The sequence below is a fragment of the Maniola jurtina genome, chromosome 20, assembly GCF_905333055.1.
Source record: "Maniola jurtina chromosome 20, ilManJurt1.1, whole genome shotgun sequence".
In the NCBI taxonomy this organism is placed as follows: Eukaryota; Metazoa; Arthropoda; class Insecta; order Lepidoptera; family Nymphalidae; genus Maniola; species Maniola jurtina.
Window position 1 is genome coordinate 7,854,071 of NC_060048.1, and position 22,862 is coordinate 7,876,932.

Sequence of the window (22,862 nt, forward strand, 5' to 3'; positions counted from 1 at the left end):
ATACTATTAGCCGAATAACACTTTGACTTTGCCGCCGTCTATTGTTCGTCACGCGACGGATCGTGATACGGAACGTTTTAGCAATGGAGCCAAAGAAGTGAAGGAACTTTTCATTTTTAATCTCAGTCTGCGAGTTTTAAATGTCCTTGAGACCTTGTATTTCTTGAAGGGAAAACATTTCAAGTTTGGGTTCAAAAATATTCTTGAACATAGTCGCTAACTAGAGAGACGATAAGAAAGCTCAGGATTATACAACAGGCGATAAAGATACTCCAAAAAGCCAAGCTTCAAGTATCTCTACCTGATTTTATCAGAAATGTGTAAACCTGTAGTACTAAAGTAACCATCAAACCACAACAAGGAACCTACATGGCAAACTAAAGTGGCAATGGACGGGGCACTTCGTTTGTAGGCACGATAAAACTTGGTATCTCAAGGTGTTGGAATAGCGACCAGACTACATATGCATCGCAGTCTGATTTTTATTGACAAAAGTTAGGACTCAACTAGCTGATACCCGCGACTTCGTTCGCGTGGATGTAGGTTTTTTAAAATTCCCGTGGGAACTCTTTGATTTTCCGGGATAAAAAGTAGCCTATGTGCTAATCCAGAGTATAATCTATCTCCATTCTAAATTTCAGCCCAATCCGTCCAGTAGTTTTTGCGTGAAGGAGTAACAAACATACACACATACACACATACAAACTTTCTCTTTTATAATATTAGTGTGATTGCTACACTCGATGAAGGGCGTCTGGCGCTTCCGGCAGGAAGAGTTTGAAGATTTCATATTTGTAGTTGAGTTTTAAACTGTTGGAGAGGCCATTAGCCAATATACCTACGTCGAGTCTAAATCGACTTATTTGGAATATTGGAACATTGGCAATGGTTCATTATAGAGACAATAAGAGCCAATGAATAATAATTAATTAAGCAAAATAATAAATGTTGTTTCAATTAAACAACAACAATAATGATTGTGTTATATAATAAATGAAACAATAATAAAGCTACAATCGTGTCGGGGACGGAAACAGTTCATTAGAGTGTGCCGAGTTTGTAGTGCATTTTCAATGGCACTCCGGAGTCATGGGGGCGCGAAATTGTATTGTTGGGATATAAGAATACCCCTTTTTGCACTGAAGTCTGTCGGTTCAAGGTTACCCCTTGTTGTGGATTGTGAAGAGTTTAAGGTGCTATGCAAATTGTGTGGGGTAAAAACCGTTTTGTACGTTTCGCTAAAATTATATCATGCATTAACTGTTCTATTATGTGTCGTATAGAAGTAGGCGTTACTTTTACTTTACTAACCTAACCTAACAACAAGAATATTGCAAGTTTTGCAATTGGGCATTGTAAGGTCTACATCTCTTAAGGATGCTCCGGTGTCGGGGCGAAACATGGGCGAAACGTGTGTCGAGTGGTTTTGGGATTTGTGTGGCGCTGGTGGTGCGTATTGCTTGCTTGGTGGCTGGCTTTTCCAGTATGTTTAGTAGTGGGAGGGCGAGTGGTGCATACCGCATGTTGTCTGGTTTAGCGGATTATAGCAAATTAAGCTTTTGGTTCCTTTTTCTATTATGTTTATTTTTAAAAGACTGTTTTTTGATTTCTACTGAAAATTTCGACTCCAGCCTCAAGCCTTCTCAGGTTTAATTTTGTTCTAAAGTACTAAATTTTTTGTAAATTTAAAACGGCAAGCGGCGCAAGTATGCCTCTCTTATTGAGAGTTACATTTTTGTTCCGTTTGCCGTGGAGACCCTGGGGCCATGGAGTCTTAGTGCAAAGAAATTTTTACGAGACATTTCACCGCGTTTAATAGCCTCATCGGGTAACAGAAGGGCTGGCTCATTTTATGCGCAACGGATCAGCCTGGCTGTCCAACGCGGAAATGCAGCCAGTATTCTTGGCACCATTCCACGCGGGCATGATTTGTATAGTAATTAGATAAGGCTAGCTTTAAGTTTTATTGTAATATTTTCATCAAACAAAATATAAAAAAAAAAAAAATTTTGTTTATTTAACCTAATGTGCGAGCATTTTATGATTCAGTCAGCCATCATGAAAAAAGCTTTCTCTTGCTGCTTTAGCAAATCGCCTAAAAGCTCTACTGTACATTTCATCGCCGCGTTCATTCGTTTGTTTCACACTTTCAAAAGCTTTTCATTAGTTTGACTAGTTCTTATTGTTATTCCATTAAAATTGGTTTTTCGGCTACTTCCAATTATGAAATGCAGGCATACGTGCGGTTTCGATCACAAGTAGATAATTAATTATGGTACCTAACATTGAGCGTCTCTAATTTGAGGTGGAAGGTGGACATTGGATTTAACTTATTGGTATTTCAATCATCCATTAGGGTTTGCTTTAAGAATATTTTTGTGTGGTTTCTTTCAGTATACTCCATTGCTGTAGAAATGATCACTTCACTATGACTAAGTTCTTATGCCAATATTTTGAGAAGGCGCTATACTTAGAGTGCAACTCAACCCTCCTCAAAACAAATACTGCAAGCATAGGTAAAGTTTGCACGGAAAAACATTTTTGATCAACATTTATCAAACAACCCCACTGGCCGCGTTCTACGACTCCTAATACCGTAATATGCTTTTTATTTGTGTTATTGTAAATTAATTGCTAGTTTTACGTAACTCAACCACGCCTTCGCCGCGCCCCTTTATACTGCTCTTGTTTACCGCCATATGTTTACGTGGCTTGTTTTCATTGGCTCTGCTCTAATTTATCAACTATTCAATGTTTTTCTTGCCTTGGGAAGAAATCGAGTGGAAGTAGTTACAGGAGGTAAATATTGCTTGTTACTTTGTGTTAGGAGATGACCGCTACCCTTTTCTGTGGTTCTCTCTAAAAGGTTGTACTTTTTAGTTTTTACCTATAGGTACCTAGTGGAGTTATCTGTTTTTAAGATTCGGATAGTATGTGTCCCTCTATACTGCTCTTGTTTACCGCCATATGTTTACGTGGCTTGTTTTCATTGGCTCTGCTCTAATTTATCAACTATTCAATGTTTTTCTTGCCTTGGGAAGAAATCGAGTGGAAGTAGTTACAGGAGGTAAATATTGCTTGTCACTTTGTGTTAGGAGATGACTGCTACCCTTTTCTGTAGTTCTGTCTAAAAGGTTGTACTTTTTAGTTTTTACCTATAGGTACCTAGTGGAGTTATCTATTCTTAAGATTCGGATAATATGTGTCCCTCTATACTGCTCTTGTTTACCGTCATATGTTTACGTGGCTTGTATTCATTGGTTCTGCTCTAATTTATCAACTATTCAATGTTTTTCTTGCCTTGGGGAGAAATCGAGTGGAAGTAGTTACAGGAGGTAAATATTGCTTGTCACTTTGTTTTTACCAATAGGTACCTAGTGGAGTTATCTGTTTTTAAGATTCGGATTGTGTGTGTTCCTCTATACTGCTCGAGATCTTGTTTACCGCCATATGTTTACGTGGCTTGTTTTCATTGGCTCTGCTCTAATTTATCAACTATTCAATGTTTGTCTTGCCATGGGAAGAAATCGAGTGGAAGTAGTTACAGGAGGTAAATATTGCTTGTTACTTTGTGTAGGAGATGACCGCTACCTTTTTCTGTATTGTTTAAAAGGTTGTATTTTTACCTATAGGTACCTAGCGGAATTATCTATTTTAAAATTCGTATACCTGGTCTACATGTGTCCCTCTATATTGCTCTTGTTTACGGCCATATGTTTACGTGGCTTGTTTTCATTGGCTCTGCTCTAATTTACCAATTGTACTATGTTTTTCTTGCCTTGGGCAGAAATTGAGTGAAAGTTGTACAGGAGAAAATATTGCTTGTTACTTTATGTTAGGAGATGACTGAGTTTATAGTTCCTTCTCTTGGTTACTCCCATATGTTTACGTGACTTATTTTCATTGGCTGTGCTCTAATTTATCAACTTTTCAATGTTATTCGTGTTGAAATCTGTTGAAACTTTACTAGGTATAAGTAATTGTACCGTTTGATTAAAATCGTGTAGGTACGTACTTTTAGCCATAGTTTTAAGCCGTTTTGCTCGGGAAAAGGTTCAAGTTTTTATTCAGTGACCGAAATCATGAATTATTATGGACTCAATTTCAGTACAGTTCTAGACCGTTTTGCTTTGAAATGAGTTCTTAACCTTGTATTTAGTGGGCAAAACATATCCAGGTTTTAAAGAAAAAAAGTATTTTGATCAGAAGTGTTCGCAAACTTCTTAATTATTGTGGCAGTATTGTAAAGGCGACTGAGGTAATGTGTTCTTGCTATAAAAAAGATGATATACTCAGATTGTACCAAAGCCAACCAAACAATAAAAATGAAAATATTTCTCCCAATTCGTAAAGACATAGTAGCCGTCATAAACAAAAAGTGAAGATAAATTATTCCCTTTGTAACGTCATTACCAGACCAAGGCCTAGCTAGCGTTCGCCGTTATAGAGCACAATTTTTTCTTTGTAAAGCCACGTTTTCACGGGCCGACCGACGAAAAACTAAGTCTAACTACAAAAGTCTGTCTGTCTGTCTGTCTTTCTGTCCGTCCGTCCGTCGGTCCGTCCGTCCATCCGTCCGCCCGTCCGTCCGTCGCGTCGTGTCTGTCAAGAAAACAAGTAAAGGAATAAATCCGAAAACCGTGAACCTGAAAAATTCCTAAGTACGGAACCCTCAGTGCGCGAATCTAACTCGCACTTGGCCGGTTTTTTCTTTCAATACCTACCTCAGAAATAATTTTAATTCTCTCAGACATAACTTTATTCGGCATCTTATTGCTATCTAGGTATGCTGATTTCGTGCGATTTCGTCGAAAAGTCGTTCAATCCAGGTCGACTCGTGAAAACGCGGCTTAAAAGATACAATCGCGAAAATACTTTGAAAGGAGAAAAATCGTCCGCAATTTTGTTACGCTAATAACTTCAAAATGCTATCGCCCCGTAGATAGCAGTCAAATGCGCCAATTTGGACCATCGCTGATGTTGAGACCGCTTTACGGTCTTTTATCTCCCCATTCCAAGTCTTTGATAGCATCGATCTGTTGTTATCAGATTTATTAACATCCTATAAAACATCCATACTGCCATAGTAATACCAAATGCGAAAATTTTCTGTCTGTCTGCGTGCTTTTTACGGGCAATTGATTTTGATGAAATTTTGGTAATAGAGTGTTGTATCCCAGGAATGGTCATAGGCTAATTTTTGTTCCAGAAAATCGAAGGGTTTCCATGGGAGTTTTAAGAAACCTAAAACCACGTGGATGAAGCGGGAATCATCTATTAGGAACAATAGCTTGCATTTTAGACACGGATATACATATTACTATATATAGGCTACTTTGTATGCCGGAAAATCTAATAGTTCCTGTAGGATTTTAAAAATCTAATACCAAGCGGGCGGCGTTGCGGGCACCATCTAGTAAAATATAAGTACCCCTATAATCCGTAATTTTTACCTGTTATAGCTTATTGACCACTTTGAAGTTAAAATACTCATCTCCAGTTCTAAAAGATTAATCAAATCAATGGATCGTGGAAATAGCTGTCAAAGTTCAAAAGCTATCTATCTTGACCGGGTTTGCACGAACGCCTGTCATCGTTATATACAGCACTAGCAATAATCACTTCATAAAATAAACTGAATAAAACTGTTGCTACTGAACTGCCCTTTCTAAAATCCAATTTTGAAATTATCAACGATTTACATACAAGGAACAATAAGCAACAAGACAAATTTGTATGGTAGGTACAACGTGCAACATGAATTAATGTGCACCGTCCGTTCTCCCATTGTTAAATATGCACAGGAAAAGCAAGGAATTTGCACCACCACCGGGCAACACATCACAAATCCGCACAAAGCGCCCTGACAGGGCTTCATGTTGTAATTTTTTTTTTTTTTTATGATTTAAGACAGGAATGCAAATAAATAAAGAATCCTCCAAAACACATTCAAAGCAGGTACGTTTCTTTCCGACACCGGAGCATCCTCAGGAGATGCAGATCTAACAATGAATGTTACAAAGTGACAATACGGGTCAAAAATCGTGCTTCTTTTCAACCACGATTAATTAGCTGATTTGGTCACCGAATAGCCTTTCAGAAAAAACTTGGGGCGAGGGTGTCAAATATTCTTTTACTCGTAATTCGTTCATGTATCGATCACTTTTAATTTACTCGTAAATTCATTGGCATTGCAGTGGCGGTTAGAGCACAACTCATGACCGTAATAACTTGAATAAGGATAACTGTACACACAAGTTAGTATTCGATTATTGGATAAGACGGCCAATACAAAGGCGGGTTTGGCCGGCGAAGTCAAACTTCAAACAAACTGTTGGAGCGACTGGGCAGGAACAAACGCTAAATTTCCCTTGCAAAGTCTGTCTATAGCTATTTCCTGCGCCATTTCTAATTGGGATATTTACAGTGACATAAATGTTCCACTAGATGCATCGCTTCATAATAACAAGTTTTTCTTTCTCTGTGGAAATAAAAAAATCTCCAGAGTTAAATACCTCCAAAATATTTTCAAAATCAGTTTGGTAGTAGCTGTAACAAATACGTAAACACACACTTTCCCATTTGTTAACATTAATGCGGCTTTAGCCCTAACCTAATTATTTCGTCCACGTGTAAGATTTTTAGGTCAACATTTTCTTCCTCTTTTTATTTTATTAAAATAACACAAAGTATTAACTTTTCCTTCGTCATTAAAAAGATGTTCATCAACCACAGTACTTAATATCAAGTGTCAACTTTGTAATAAATATCTCTATCAAGGGTCTCCTTTGATGCTTTGATTATATTTTATACCACAGAATTCTAAATGAGATTATAGAAATGGTTTCTACTGTATTTAATTTAGCTTGCAGCATGTTATGTCGACAATTATTAATAGGTCACTTATACAAAAAAAAAATTGAAGTATACATCTCTAGCACCCGATGCAAAATAAAATGGGGAGTGTGGAAGTCCCTACAAGAGATCTAGGTGTGTCCAGCTGTTGATGTCTAGCGGTTGTAATGATGATCATGATGATGATGATGATCGTCTAATTTCCAGAATAATTGTCGCAAATATTTATCACTAGCGACCGCCCTCGACTGCATCCGTGAGAATTTTCAAAAGCTCTGGCCTCAGTCCTTGTCTACATTATAAACCTATGTGCAAAATTTCAGCTGTCTACTCGTATGTCTAGGTTTGAGCTGAGCGTTGATAAGTCAATCAGAGAGTTAGCTAACTTTTCTTTTTAACCCTCGACCCAAAAAGAGGGGTGTTATAAGTTTGATGTGTGTATCTGTGTATCTATCTGTCTGTGGCATCGTAACTCCTAAACTAATGAACCGATTACAATTTAGTTTTTTTGTTTGAAAGGTGGCTTGATCTTAGCTATAATCCAAGAAAATCGGTTCAGCCGTTTGAAAGTTATCAGCTCTTTTCTAGTTACTGTAACCTTCATCTGTCGAGGGTGTTATAAATTTTTAATTTACACTTGTTACATTTATACTTAGATTTAGTAAGATCACTTGCCGTAAAGATTAATATTTAATTGTACGAAGATAAAGTGACGAGGACAGTATGAAAGATACATAATAGTATCGCATTCCTGCATAGCCTGAGGGTAAACGGGGGAACGTTAAATAAGGGAGTAAAAGTGTTACAGCTTCTAAATAACTTTTACCGTTCAACTTTGGAGAACATTTCTATTTTAGTGTTACGAAAAGTTAGACGAAGGAAGCTTAAATAAGATCACTAGTCAGTAGTACTTACTACTTTCTAGGGTAAGTATTGCAAAAATAAAATTAAAGTACGTATATTCAATAAACAAACGAGTATACTTATTAAATGTACACCACAAAAATCAGTACAAAGAACATATAAAATAACAAGTGTAAATTAAAAATTTATAACACCCCCGACAAGTGAAGGTTACAGTTAACTAGAAAAGACCGAAAATACCTGATAATTTTCAAACGGCTGAACGGCTGAACGCCTACTATCTAAAGTATCTGAGTTTTCCAAAACATCATTTTCAAATAAATAATTATGTATTTAGGCAACGTCCATCTTGACAGCTTGACATTTGTCAATTGACATAATATTATGAACCTAACAGTTATCTAACCTTCTTTTCTACAAGAAAACTAGAAAAGAGCTGATAACTCTTAAACGGCTGAACCAATTTTTTTAGATTACAGCTAAGAACACTCTCGATCAAGCCACCTTTCAAACAAAAAAAGTAAATCAAAATCGGTTCATTCGTTTAGGCGCTACGATGCCACAGACAGATACACAGATACACAGATACACAGACACACAGATACACAGACACACAGATACACACGTCAAACTTATAACACTCCTCTTTTTGGGTCGGGGGTTAAAAACCGGCCAAGTGCGAGTCGATCTCGCGCACTGAGGGTTTGTTTTAAAATCCATACTAATACTATAAATGCGAAAGTGTGTCTGTCTGTCTGTCTGTCTGTCTGTCTGTCTGCTACCTTTTCGAGGCCCAACCGCTGAACCGATTCTAATGAAATTTGGTACAGACTTGGAATATATCCCGGGGAAGGACATAGACTACTTTTTATCCCGGAAAATCAAAGAATTCCTACGGGATTTAAAAAATCGATATCCACGCGGGCGAAGCCGCGGGCATTCTCTAGTCTTAAATAAAAATCTGTTTTAATGTATGAATGTACAAGTAAAGCCTTTTCATATATATGATACCCCACTTGGTATAGTTATCTTAGTTTGAGAATTAAAACACATTTTAATTTTTTTTTCTGTGATGTAACCACAAATTCACGGTTTTCAGATTTATTCCTTTACTTGTGCTATAAGACCTACCTAAGTACCTGCCAAATTTCATGATTCTAGGTCAACGGGAAATATCCTATAGGTTTTCTTGACAGACCGACAGACGGACGGACGGACGGACGGACAGATAGACAGACAGACAACCAGTGATCCTATAAGGGTTCCGTTTTTCCTTTTGAGGTACGGAACCCTAAAAAGTTAAATGAGCAGACGCCCATCGATTGAGACTTTACCCATAAAAGTACATAAAGCGCATAATTTTTAGGCAGATTAATTTTATTTGCAGGTTTAATTAAAGAACCAGCAAAAGTACTTATTAAAACTTTTTTGGTTGGTACTCAAGCTTTTTGTACGGCTGACGATGATTGCCACTTTACTCTCCATTATGAGTTAAAAAGCCTTCATAATGGAATATGAGCAAAATTTATTGTTATTTCGATGCTCTCATTAATTTGGCATGTTGGGTTATTGGGAATTATAATTATTATTCGATTTCATTGTGCTTACCTATCGTACCGTTATTAATGTCCGAAACATCGTGCCTATGGAATAACTGTTACCCTTGGGGCTAGATTAAATGATGAACAGCTGATACCACTTCTTGATGTAAGTCAACTTATCAATGAGTCTCCTCAAAATCTGTTTCTAAAGTTATCCAGGGCAAAAGGGCAGACCAAAGTTTTTAAAGCAGGCGTAATTAAGGTCGATAAAGTACAAACTAGACTTATTCTAGGCACCTAGATAAACTCTATTGAAAGATGACTGACCCGAAGAGTAATAAATGTTAGCGCTGGACCCAAACAACGGAGAAGATCTTAGCAAAGTTGTATGTCAGTAATATTGAACGACCCTAAAACAGCCCAAATAGAAAATGACGACCCAAAATAGAACAACTTGGCGAAATATAGTTAGGAGAGCCGACCCCAACTATGAGAATAGGCTAGGTCTATATATTATGTATTATGAGTTGATAACTTACTATTGATATTACGAGCTTAATAAAAGGCAGTTTCCAAACTGCTGATTGAAACTTAAGTTGTATTTATTGTATTGTCTTAAAATAGAATTCAATTTAAAATTGTAAGCTTTATTTAAGCTTATAGTAAATTTACCTGGCTTATGAATCCTTGGTCGGAGTTACCTAAAAGTCCTTTATACGACACGACACATACAAATTAGCCTAATTGTTTGGGACACGGAGAACTAATTTGTTTTCTTTTTCTTTAAAACTCTATAATTACTTCAGCTAGAAGTTAGAACAAAAGCGAAAAGAGGTACAAACACAAAATAAAAGGCTAAGACCAACTTGAACTCTCATTTATTTATTTTTCATTTTACCCTTTTTTTTTAAATGTTCACAAAACTAAAATAACAGAAATAACAAAAATAAAATAACAGAAACAAAAAACAATAAAATAACAAACACAACAGAAAAATTACAGAAAGAACAAAAAATTAAATAACAGAAACAACAAAATAAATAAATAACAGAAACAAAAGAGAAATAAAATAACAGAAACAACAGAAAAGTAAGAAGAAAAAAAAACATTGAATGAAAATACGGTGAAACGGGTCCTACTAGCAGCAGGGTGGGTTGGACCCAAGCCGCCAGTGGTCAGGGCTCCAGAGTGAGAAACCTCCTCACAATGCGTGCCGTCTCAAGAACCACTGCCTTCTGTACCTTACCCTTGATCCAACAGTTAAACGACAGTTTCTTAAGACCAACTCATCATTATGTAGTTTATTATGTATTCGTATGTACAGAGGCGTAGCGTGCACTAATATAAACGTGGGCGGAGTCACATCACACATAATACTGAAAAATATAAATTCGCGATGGGAGAGTATTGAAAAGCATATAAATTTGAAAACAGGTTTTATTTTTTAATCTACGTGTTTTTTTTTTTTTTACAAAAGTAATGTTCATCGTCTCCCACGGGTAACACGCTTCGAGGCTCATTATTTTTCGTACATCCGTCGGTCCTAACCTCAGCTTGCCGGGATTTTACGGTCATTATTATCAACCACCAATATTATGTCACGTTTAACCGGCTACCTCCACGTACTCACTAGCACTGCTTACAATGCTACACCTAATTTTAAAATTTTAACCCGTAAACTATCGGAAGTATCGAAACGCAACGAGCTGAGTCCCTATGAAAAATGAAGCCCGAAAACTAGTCGGGCTTACATCGACTAAATACCAGAGTATAGCCGTAACAATCTCTTCTTCTACCAGACCTTATCCCACGCTACGTGGGGTCGGTACCACGTGTCTGCTTCTTCCACTCTTTTCTATCATTCGTCAACGTATCATCCATCCCTTTTATACCCATATCCTCTTTCACGCAATCCATCCACCTTTCACAGCCGTAATAATCCATACTTATAATACAATAATATACATATCACAAATCTATTTGATAGTAATTAGATGCACGCCGATAGTACAGCAATATATTCGCATAAGCACACACATTCGGGCCAAAGCGATAAATTAAATTATTCGACAACAACACAGCACCATTGTTTCGGGCAAATAATCGCGAATTGGCTTTAAATTGCCATCTCAATTTTAAAACCGTCACGTTATCAGAGTATTCAGAGTTGTCAAGGGTGTATTCATGGGCGAAATAATTACGAGTAACAAGTGTCTGAGTCGACAAAAGAATTAATTGGGCGAAAATTAACCATTCGCAAATCAATTGGGACGAAAACTCTGAGAGTCTGATTACAAAATATAATTTTGTTTAAAAATGTATTATAGGTACCTATTTTATTAGATTCTCACCTATATAAATGACCAATTTTATTTATTTGAGGTGAAGGCACTTACAATCTTGGGTCCCTGATCGATTAATTTAAAAACCAACAATATTTGACTGGTCATTGTTTTTTGTAATTTGGAACTTTGTACTTGGTTTTTTTTTTATGTATATAATATAGTTAACTAAAATAAAGGCATGCGCTTGATTGCAATCACACCAAAAAATAAATGCAAGTAACACATTTTAGGGTGCCAATGCCGCACCTCAAAAGGGAAAGAGGAACCCTTATAGGACTACTTTGTTGTAGTCTGTCCGTCCATCATGTCTGTCAGGAAAACCTATAATAATTCCCGTTGACCTGGAATCATGAAATTTGGCAGATAGGTAACTCTTATAGCACAAGTAAAGGAAAAATCCAAAAACCGTGAATTTGCGCTTACTTAAATTAATTTACTAAATCACATTAACTTGCAGTGTTCCACATAAAAGTTTTAAGTACTTACTTATATCTTGTACGATGCTACAGAACCCTTCGTGTACGGGTCGAACTCGCACTTGACCGGTTTGTTTTTAATGTTGAAAACACTACGTTTGCTTTGAGCAATAAGGCACATAGTTGTTTTCTGTTTCTTCGTTTTGTCTTATTTGATTATTTTATGTTTTATGTCCAATAAAGTTTATATATCTATCTATCTACGAGTGCGTTGTAGGTATGGTTTTTAGCAAGGTACAAGCTTCCAACATGCTTTTTCTGTGCCAAAAGTTAAGCGGCGAAGGAACGGAACCAGACCCACTTACTTTCGCATTTAAAACAATAGCAGCGAGAGTTTGTCTAGCAAGGTACAAGCAAGCTAAATGTTTCGACGGTTCGACAGCAACACAAAAGGGCAACACGCCGATCATTCGCTGCAAATTGCGATAACGCGCGCAAACAATGAGCGGCGCGCCATTCCGTGCAAACAGCTTTCGCGCTAATGTTTAGGATGTTCGCGAAAATGCTACTCTGTTTTACTAAATGCAACGCAAATGAAAGTTTTGTGATTAAAGTTTTACGAGTTCAACGTTTTTAAGACGGATTATACATATTTTGAAAGAACAGAAATATAAAGTAGCTACGGAATTATTCAGCCAGATTTTAAAGTACAAAACACTTTAGCATGCCTGATTAGCAATTTAGTTTTACTGTTTTTTTTTTAAAGTTTTTGAATGTATGGGTATTGAATACTTGTTAAAGATTTTCATATGTGTTACTTTTTCCAAGTAATGTTATTAAGTAAGCATATGAGTATGCCACTGAGGTTAATTGCCTCATCTGGTCACATAACAGCTGGCTGAATTTTTACGCAAAGGTCAGGCTGGCTTTTCCAAAATGCAGCCATTATTCTTGGCACCGTTCCATGCGGCATGATTTGTACAGTAGAAATTAAATGAAGCTGTAAGTTTTAGTGTCATAGTCAGTACTCCATACTTACTAATATCATAAATGCGAAAGCGTGTCTGTCTGACTGCTAGCCTTTCAAGGTCCATTCATTTAACCGATTTTGACTTTTGATACAGAGATAGCTCGCATCCTAAAAGCGGACATAGACATACTTTTTATCATGGAAAATCAAAGAGATTCCACAAAAAATTGAAAGTTACGCGGACGAATGCGCGGGCATTATCTAGTTTTTAATGGTTCTTCATGGTTCTTCCAAAGCACTTAAAAGAAACCTCCAAACAAAACCTTACAAAACTTATAAGGAAAGATATCACTATCAATTTCCAAGTATGAAACGTTCCTTTGTACATTTACCGCTGTCACTTCGATCGAAAGGTGGGCCGTAACGTGATGTGTGTCAAGTATTATAGGTATTAGTTACTGAATAAATAATAGCGGCTCTGGCAGCAGGCGCGTGACGAGTGATTCCCGAGAGGGGCGTCCTTTGCTACTCTGTCCGTCCAAAACTGCACTATCCCCTATGTTTGTGGATAAATTGTTTTCATCGCGTTGTTACGGCGCTGACCTATTGGTTTATTGCTCTGTTACGTACGCTATTTTATTATTTTGAAAATTTATTCCTACACGTAATCTAACATGAAAATAAAGGCCGATTCACACCAGTTGCGTATGCAGCTCGTACATGTAGACACGTGCGTAGTTTCGCGCGAGAACCCCTTACACATCGGGTTACGCATAGGTAAGTGCTGCGCACGCAACCCGTTGCGTACCCAGCTGCTGTGGCAGCCATATTGGGTTTTGCGTTTGGTACTCTAGTTCACGATGTCTGATGATAATAATAATTATTATAGGAGAATGGACCAAGTAGTTGTCTTGAAGTAGATGAAGAAGTTTTTTTTTGGTCTTATTGAACGTCCTAAACGCTCAATAGGACGGTAGGTACAGATTGGAACTAATTAACTAACTAATTAATTGGAACAAAAAAAATTACAGCTCTGTAGACATGTAGATTCTGTGCTGAGCGTAATTTTATCAACTGTTAAAATCATCAAACCATCTAATTAAGCTTAAAAAGGGCTTCAATTAATGTAGTTAATTTTATTAGTAGCTAGTTATTGTTCCTGTTTTACGAGTCGACGAGTTTAGTTCTGTTAACTACCCCATGTTAATGGCGAGCAGGTGTGAAATAGCACTCTTATTGCCTTGGGGTAGTTTCCTTTATACATTTTACTAATCAAACTTTTATGGCACAGTTTAAGTACTGTTATTTAAAATTTTCGTCTTGTCTGTGAAAAGTTAGCGCCAGTTCTCAAAAGAAGTTGAGTTTCATATTCCTTTATCTTTGGGCCATAATTATTTTCTTTATTGAATAAGGTTTTTTATATTTTCAGATATCGTGAAAGGTATAGTTCGCGGCTGGTTGTCGTGGCAATTGGGGTGGGAACGCCCCGCACACCTCGATTGCCATGTCCACCTCTCGCAATCTAAAGCTGTGTGTGACATTTCCTAAAAATTGATAGTTATTATGCAAAAACACAGATGAACGCGGATTGCAATTTTCTTTTACGAATAGGTATATATTTAGAGATATGTAGGTATAGGAAAATAGAATGATATATGTATATTATACTGAGTCTTTGAGATAGGTTTTGCTTGAGAGTTTAAACAAAGGTTAAAAAAGTTAGCGCTGATTGTAACTATTCACTGTACCCATAGATATGTAACTGTACCCATTTCAGAGTTTTAGTTTCCTTATGTTAATGACCGCCAGGTGTAAAATTGTGTTTTTATTACCTTAGAGTAGTTAAATTCGCGAAGAAAACTATCCGTTTATGAATTTTCTCTGCTAAACTTTTAAAGCGTAGTTGTAGAACTATTATACTTAATGATATTCTGGAAAGTTCTCTTCTTGTACGCGAGAGATAATAATAGATACTTTTCGTGGTTATTTTTAAAATGAATTTTAATTGGCTTTAAAATAAAATTTTTACTCAAAAAGTCTTAAAGATTTGGACACACACATCGCGCGAAGGTGACGTGTCCAACGAAGTTTCTAGAAATTGTAAAACAAGGAATAGGAAAAGTGTGTGTTCGCTGTTATCTTGCATTTACCCGCCCACCAACGCTGTTTATAACTACTTATACGTTATTACGAGGCAAAACACGGACATAGATATTTTTTTCTAGAACTTATCTACACAATTGTATTGGGATTGATCGGTAGGGTGTCGGTAGGAGATGAGAACGCTGATGATTGATGATGATTTCAGATGAGAACTAAACTACGTTTATATGTAGAGCGCTGGGTAGCGTGAATGGGAAATTTATTTTAAGCCGTATATAATGAAAATCACATTGCTGTTGTAATTTAAGCATACATACTCGTATCTGCATAAAATAAAAACCGGCAAGCCATGTTGTGCAATTACCTACTCATACATACTTTTTCAGGTGGTTTAAAAAGAGAGGCCGGGCGGATTTCTGAAAATAACTGTAGCTTTTGTGTATGTATACGAGAATTAATGTAAAAAGTTAATGTTATTTACTTTTTTCATTTATTTTCGTATACATACTTAATTTAAATATAGCAACGTATAACTTTCGTCTGTCAAGTTTTTTATTTTCATTTGTATGTATGTTTGTTCCAGGTAAGAACGTCTATTTCCCCGTGCATAGCGAAGTCACCGTTTCTTCGTGAAAGTATGAAATATCTCATTGAATCTGCTTCGTCTGAAACCTGCTCAAACTCAACAGTGATATTACTAATAGATATGTTTCGTTCACATAACATGGCGCATAAAATCAGTTCTCGCTATGAGTAGGACAGAAGATACAAAACGCACGAGAGTAGAAAAGATAGCTGTATCGAAATGTGACCCGAATGCGGGTAGGCTTTACTTTAGACACGAATGTAATAAGTACTTCCTTTTCACATAATATTATTATCATTGGTGCTGAACAAATACCTACTTGTCGGTATAATACGAAGGTTTTGAATTGTTGATCGATCAGGTCAATAAAATATCGCTAGTAAAAAACAAGATATTTAGTTTATTAATCATAGATCTATAAGTAAAATGTAGAGTATTGAATATTACAAATCAGTCTTGAACTTATCGATAATATGAATTCAAATCGATTTTCTATATTGTGGATTTTGAAATATCACAGCTTTAGAAAAACAATATGGTGAAATATTTGTAACTTAAGACAAGCACATATTATATTGGTGTCTTGGCAGAACTATTACGAGCGGAACTTAGTGTGGTCTGACAATTAGTCCGGTAAGGTTTCATCCAGCCAAAGGCTTCTTACTAAAAGTTAAGATACTTATAGTAACAATTTAGTCTTAAGTCTTGACTAAATAAGACCATAAACTTCACTTTTATTTTGCTCTTCAAACAAAAACACTGCGTGAAAAATCTTTATGATATGTGCTCGACTTTAGAAACTAAGAAGTCTAGATTTAGTGCGCACATAATTGAAAAACAGAAAAACATAAACAATTAAGGCTACACACACATCGCGCGGCCGAAAGACAGCGGGCTGTGCAACGAAAGTGCGCGCGTACCCGTGAACGATTTGTAATACAAAGATTTGTATGAAGTTCGTGACATTTTCGCGCGCACCGGCGACTGTAGAAGCGTAACATCTAATAACATGTAACGTTTTCATACATTTCCTTGTATAACAATTTCTAGTAGTTGTAAATTCAGGCTTAAGTAATAATCTATAACACTAGCATCGTGTGACCACTTAAATCTCCATAAATCCAGTACTGGATTCAGTAAGATCGAAGGGTCTCAGACCTCAGTGCCATAAGCTGAGATGCTCTTTCACTGGTATGAAAACAGGTTTCTCAACATGTACAGTGTTGACAATAGGTACAGGCACGGTTTTGACTATCGGCACGTGTTTGACGACCGGAACCTCGTGGTACACGGGTACTGTTTTGATAACTGGTACTTCATGGAATACTGGTACTTTCTCGACGTGATGGTGGTGCACCGTGTGGACTTCCTGGGGGATGAGGATCTTTACACTGAAACGGAAAAGAAACAAAATTAAAGTTATCGATCAAATCAAATAAGATACGTGCTCTTTATTTGTATCTCCGCAATTTTAAAGAAAACACCTAAAAAGATTAGGAACACACGAACGAAAGTAAAATACAAAATGCAGCCTTATCATTTAACAGCGATCTACGCCAAGTAAATTTAGGATAGTGTAACAACGAAAAAAAGGCTGCAGTTTCAGTCTTAATTAGAAAATCAGTGAAAATAAACTTGGTCTATTCGAAATTTTGAGTTTCATAGCGGCCATTTTATAGTTGCCTAGCGGAGTTCCAGTGGGGATTCAAAAGCACTTGTGCAAGTTTATTTGAATAAAAAATCTTTTTATTTCTTTTTAATAGTGTATTAAAAATACTGCAGGCGATTCAAAATTGCAGCAGTCTTCGAAATCAAAAGTTACAGAATCTTATTTTCTTATCATTTCTAGCCTGTAGGTAGGTATATCTGTTACCCGAATCACAGTAAGGCCCTGGTATTTGTACTAAAAAAATGATAGCCCAAATTAAAACATGAACAACGATCTACCTTTTTTATTTCATGAAATCCTCAACGTATTTCTATTCCTTTTCATTAAAATAATTCAACGTTTCAGTGGAATATTCTCAGAAATCGGAACTGGATGAATTCCGATTAAGTTTATACTTTTGGTTCATTTCAAATTCATCATTTGTTGAAGAATTACATATTCGTTTTAGCCAGAGCCTAAATAAGGGCTTAAACAAATGTAGCGCGAAGTAGCACTAAGACGCGTGGACTTGGTGCATTATGCGTGTGCGATTTGTAATCTCTATGAAACGTGAGTAGGTTACGACGATGGTAGAATCGCGGTTCCGACCATTTTCATATACTGTGGTTATTAGGAGATTGTACGTTTCACCAGCGTTGAAGAATTCGACCGTTGAAACACAATAACGTCAGAGTAAAATGGACTGAAAGATCCTAGATTTAAATCGTAAAGTAGCATGGATTATAATTTTGCTAGGTTACGCTTGGACCTTGGAGTGTTGGTTGTAAATGTGTGGACGAACTAGAGCTTTAAAACAAAGCAGTTAAAGTCCGTTTTATTTAACGATGAAGTGTTGAATTTTGTCAACGTTGGTGATATGTAAATTCTCATTATAAGGAAACTGTAACTTGTAAGCGCAAAACAAGGAGTCCAATCTGAAAAGGCGTATGACTGCACACTATACAAAAACAGATCTCAGTCAGGCTTGTGTAGGTACCCTATTTGATTCTTAGTCTATGACTTGCCCAAACCACCACGTTGCAACTTCAGATGGAACTACTTGTAATACGCGCACTATAGCTATTACCACTATTCTAGAAGCCACATTAAAATGCTTCGGTCGCGAGTTGTGTGTTTCAAGCTTAATGGGCTCTCGATCCCTAAACGCTTTTTACGTTTAATTGAAATGAATATCATTTGGTTCTTTCCATTAGACTAATTTATAGGCTTTTTGTATACGACTCAATCAACCGTGTAAATTTTGTACAGTGAACATGGGCCTATAAATACCAGTGAATAAATAAATATACGAGTCGATAAATGCCTTATAAAGGGATCCGAGCGAATATTAGCTTTACATTCTACGGTATATAATAGTAATTAGAATTTGTAGCTGTCCAGAGGGCTGGGGGATGGCCTTCAAATAATCTTTGCCGTAATTTTATGGAAAAACACTGGCATTTCTCTTAGAATATTTTACTAGGAATTTCTTGGGTTTATTTATTTTAGGCTAGTTTAACATTCTTTAAAGAGAGAAAGTTACAGAATGTTTTAGGAGTTTTTCGATAAAAGAATTAATTAATGCCTACCATTAGTAAATAACTTCGCACTGTGGTACGCGTACGTGGTACATGGATGCAGCGGTTTAGCGGTTTTATATGTCAGTCAGTTTCCTTCATCTCAAATTCTTAACCCATTGCCGGCCCACTACTGGTAAAGGGTATTCTCTAAGAATGGGATGGACTAAGCTATAATCCGCCACGATAGCCAAGTTCCGATTGGCAGATTTCAAATAACTTTGAAAATATAATACATCTAGAACTCTAGGCCTGCAGGTTTCTTCACGATGTTGGTATCTTTAGCGTTAAGCAAAAATTGCTAAAAGGCACATAACTCCGAAAAGATTGAATTATCTAAATATATAAAAGGAAATGGTGACTGACTGCTTTCAACGCACAGCTCAAACTAAGTAGTTGACGGGCTCTTTGGCATGCAGATAGCTATTATGAGTGGCGACATTCGCTAAGAAATAATTTTTGAAAATTCATCCTCTAAGAGGGTAAAATAGGGGTTTGTAACTTGTGTCCACGCGGACGGAGTCGCGGGCATAAGCTGGTAAAATATAAAAACTAGATGATACCCGCGACTTCGTTCGCGTGGATTTAGATTTTTCAAAATCCTGTGGGAACTCTGCTTTTCTGGGATAAAAAGTTGCCTATGTCAATTTCTGGGACGTAAGCTACCTCTGTACATATATAAATCGGTTTAACGGATGGGTCTTTGAGAATCCCGTGGGAACTTAAATTTTCCGGGATAAAAAGTAGCCTATGTCCGTCCTCGGGATGTAAGCTAACTCTGTACCGAATTTCAACAAGATCGGTTAAACTTTTGAGCCGTGAAACGCTAGCAGACAGGCAGACAGACACACGTTCGCATTTATAATATTAGTATGGATGGATTTTAAATAATACTCACTGAGTCTTGTGGCCGCCTCCTAGCCCAAAGGGTTCAGGGTCAGCAATCGGAGAGGCCAAGCAAAGATGGCTGGCGACCACTGCGGCCCAGATTAACTGTAATTAAATAATTTATCTAATGAGTACAAAATACATAGCTTATAATAATTTAAATGTTAATAGGTATCAATTAATAATATTAAGGCTAAAAAAAGTATAAAAAACCTACGAATGTTTCAAAGACTCTGCCAAGCGATTTAGCATGCTGGTAAGTAGGTACGTTGCTGAGTGGAAAACGATGAGGGGTATGGATTTAATAAACTGCCATACCCTATCCAAATTAGCCCGCTTTTATGTGATGAGCTGGCATTATCCTGACGTTGACAGGATTAAAGTTAAATAAAGGAAAGATATAAAAAAAAATGAAAAAGTTAGCCCGGTTCAATGAACTCTATCGTCACTTACCACCACGTGAGACTGCAGTCAAAGGATGCCTTGTCATCGAATTTAAACAATTTTATAGAAATTGTTTTGTAGAAATACTGTTTTTTTTTTAAATATCATTAGGTGATCACTGAACTGCGATCTCGTCTGATGGTAAGCGATGTGCTGTTAAGGATGGAAGCGGGCTCACATGGAATGGTTATGGTAGTTTATATTAAACCCATACCCCTATTGGTTTCTATCGTACTCACTACTCCGACTAAATCGCTAAATCGGTTGGTGACTTTGCTGTTAGGGTGGTAACTAGCCACGGCCGAAGCCCACTAGACACTAAGTCATCATCGTCATCATAATCTCAGTACACCTTCGGTCCTCTACTGAGCATGAATCCCCTCTCAGAGTGATAAATGCGTAGATCATAGTCCATCACGTCTTCACAGAATTAGTCCATAGTCTGCCACGCTGGTCCAGTACGCATTGGCAGACTTCACACATCATTGAGAAAATTATAGAAACCTACAGGTTTTCTCACGATGTTTTTCTTCACTGTTAAAGCAAATTCGCATTATAACTTGGAAAAAGTTAAAGGTCCAACCACTAGGCTATCACTGTATTTTGGACACCTAGGTGTTTTTTTTTTTGGGAAAATTTAAACACATTTATATTAATTACTCACAGTAATACGGATCATTTCGGCGTTTGCGATGCGTGTGTGCCGATGCGTCCGCGACTCCGTATTAATATGTACTGATGTTGTGCAAGTCGTACGCCATCGCAGCGTCACGGTTCCTGCTTATTGCGTGTAATACGTAATATTACTATTAAAGGAAATCAATCAACTAATGGGCCCTAAATGGATCAATTCGCTTGGAGCTTTTCCGTTTTTGTTTTTATTTTCCCCAGCAAGGGTCAGACGGTCGATAAATATTATGCTATTCGTAATATCTTCAAAAGAGGAGAAAATAGGACCTTCTAGACAGACGCGCTCGTCCTGAGGCTGCATCATTATGCAACATTATATTATGTGATTGCAGTCAAACGCATGTATGCGGAAGGATCTGACAGCCCACCGCATTATTATCTTAAGAGAACTCCTACCATTATAGGATTAATTGAAAGGGGTCATGACCCTCAGTAATGAGGCATACGACTATAGAGAGCGAGAGCAGTCAAACGCAAACCTATATAATTGAAAATAACACCGTGAATAAATGTACACTTAAATAAAAGTTTTACTGCTATGCTGCGGTAATTTAATACGTTAGATGAGGGGCTAGTACGGAAGCTGTGATGATCAGGTTATTATAATCGCAATCGGATTTTAGCTGATAGTGTAAGAGTTTTAGCTAATCAGATATAATTGCAATCGGTACACTGTAACAAAATTTCGATACTTGCTCTACAGTCTGACTTCTCTATACTAGAGTCTTGTATACTGTATAGAGATTTTTATACGTGTGTTATGTGAGTCTGATGATGTATATAATGTACTCTCATTATGTCAGTTAGTCAATATTAAACTAGCTACGGAGTTATTCGGGTGTTTCATTTCTTTTGTACCGACATATTGCATTATCTCAACCCATCGCCATACTGAGCTAGACTCTTGTCTTAGAATGAGAAGGGTTTAGGCTATAGATTAGCAGACTTTTCGATGCAAAATCTGCGTGATAGCTTCAGTGCCTGGTGAAGAGACGATACTAAGGTTTAAGATTAAATGCAAGAATTTTTCTGGCAGTTAGACTCTATACAAACAGGATAGGCAATTAAATTGTCTAGATAAATATTGAAAACGGTATGACGATTTTGTGTCGCAGTATTTATTGAAAATCTCCCTGTCCTATTTACTGTTTATTGTTTTCTGAATAATCTGAGATATCGTCTTTCTCTTTTAAATCTTTGAAATTATATTAATTATTGTCTTCTTGTAGATATGTAATATTATCGCATGCGCATTTATTATCATTTCGGTCTTTTTCAAATTCCAGTAATCTATAAATATGTTTTATCGTGTCTATCTTTATGATAGGTCAAGGCTACCTCGGGTTCAGAAAACATATTCTCCTGAAAAGAACCGTCAAGAAACTCCGGCATAAGCATTATTATTTTTTCCTTCCTTACTTTTTGCGGTTTTATCTATAGTTCATAAGGAATTTGAGTTATACTAAGATCGATGTACGGATTGACCTTACCCTTGTTTTTATTGAGAACAAGTTAATTTTGGAACTTCAAGCACTGCTATTGCATTTCAATTCACTATTGTCACTTAACATTACATAACATTGTGTAACCTATCATGAACTTTATCTACTACGAAGCTACTACCCACTAAGGGGTCTATTTATTTTGGTTTATTTACAAATTCTGATGAAGCACACGAGTGGATTTATTACATCTTCAATTACGTGTATTACATTTTGTTATTCCATGCAAATAAGCACATGTGGTCACTTGGATTGCTTAACTAGAATATGCGCATAATACCTAACCAGAATTCAAAACATTTACTACTGTAACTGTTTTACTTATTTACTTATTCACGGGTGTGGTAATTGTGTCATTATGTAATTATTGAACTGGCATTATTACCTCTATTATCACAAGTAAATATATATTTATAAAAATAAAATAAGAACA

At 36.7% G+C, this 22,862-nt stretch overlaps 2 protein-coding genes and 1 long non-coding RNA gene across 6 annotated transcripts in view; 2 read left to right on the forward strand and 1 right to left on the reverse strand.

Moving 5' to 3' along the window:
* The window catches only part of LOC123875985 (semaphorin-1A), a 438,478-nt gene that overhangs the window by 36,533 nt on the left and 379,083 nt on the right, over positions 1-22,862 (forward strand). The gene's annotated exons all lie outside the window — the stretch shown is intronic.
* LOC123875992 lies at positions 1,047-15,848 on the forward strand. The gene is made up of 2 exons (XR_006798242.1): positions 1,047-1,228; positions 15,678-15,848. It is a non-coding gene; the product is annotated as an uncharacterized LOC123875992 (long non-coding RNA).
* On the reverse strand, positions 15,707-20,984 carry LOC123875989. The gene is made up of 3 exons (XM_045922130.1): positions 20,902-20,984; positions 19,804-19,898; positions 15,707-17,071 (listed from the first exon to the last, which is right to left on the reverse strand). Exons 1-3 carry the CDS (start codon positions 20,914-20,916, stop codon positions 16,840-16,842), a joined length of 342 nt encoding a protein of 113 aa, XP_045778086.1. The 5' UTR covers positions 20,917-20,984; the 3' UTR covers positions 15,707-16,839.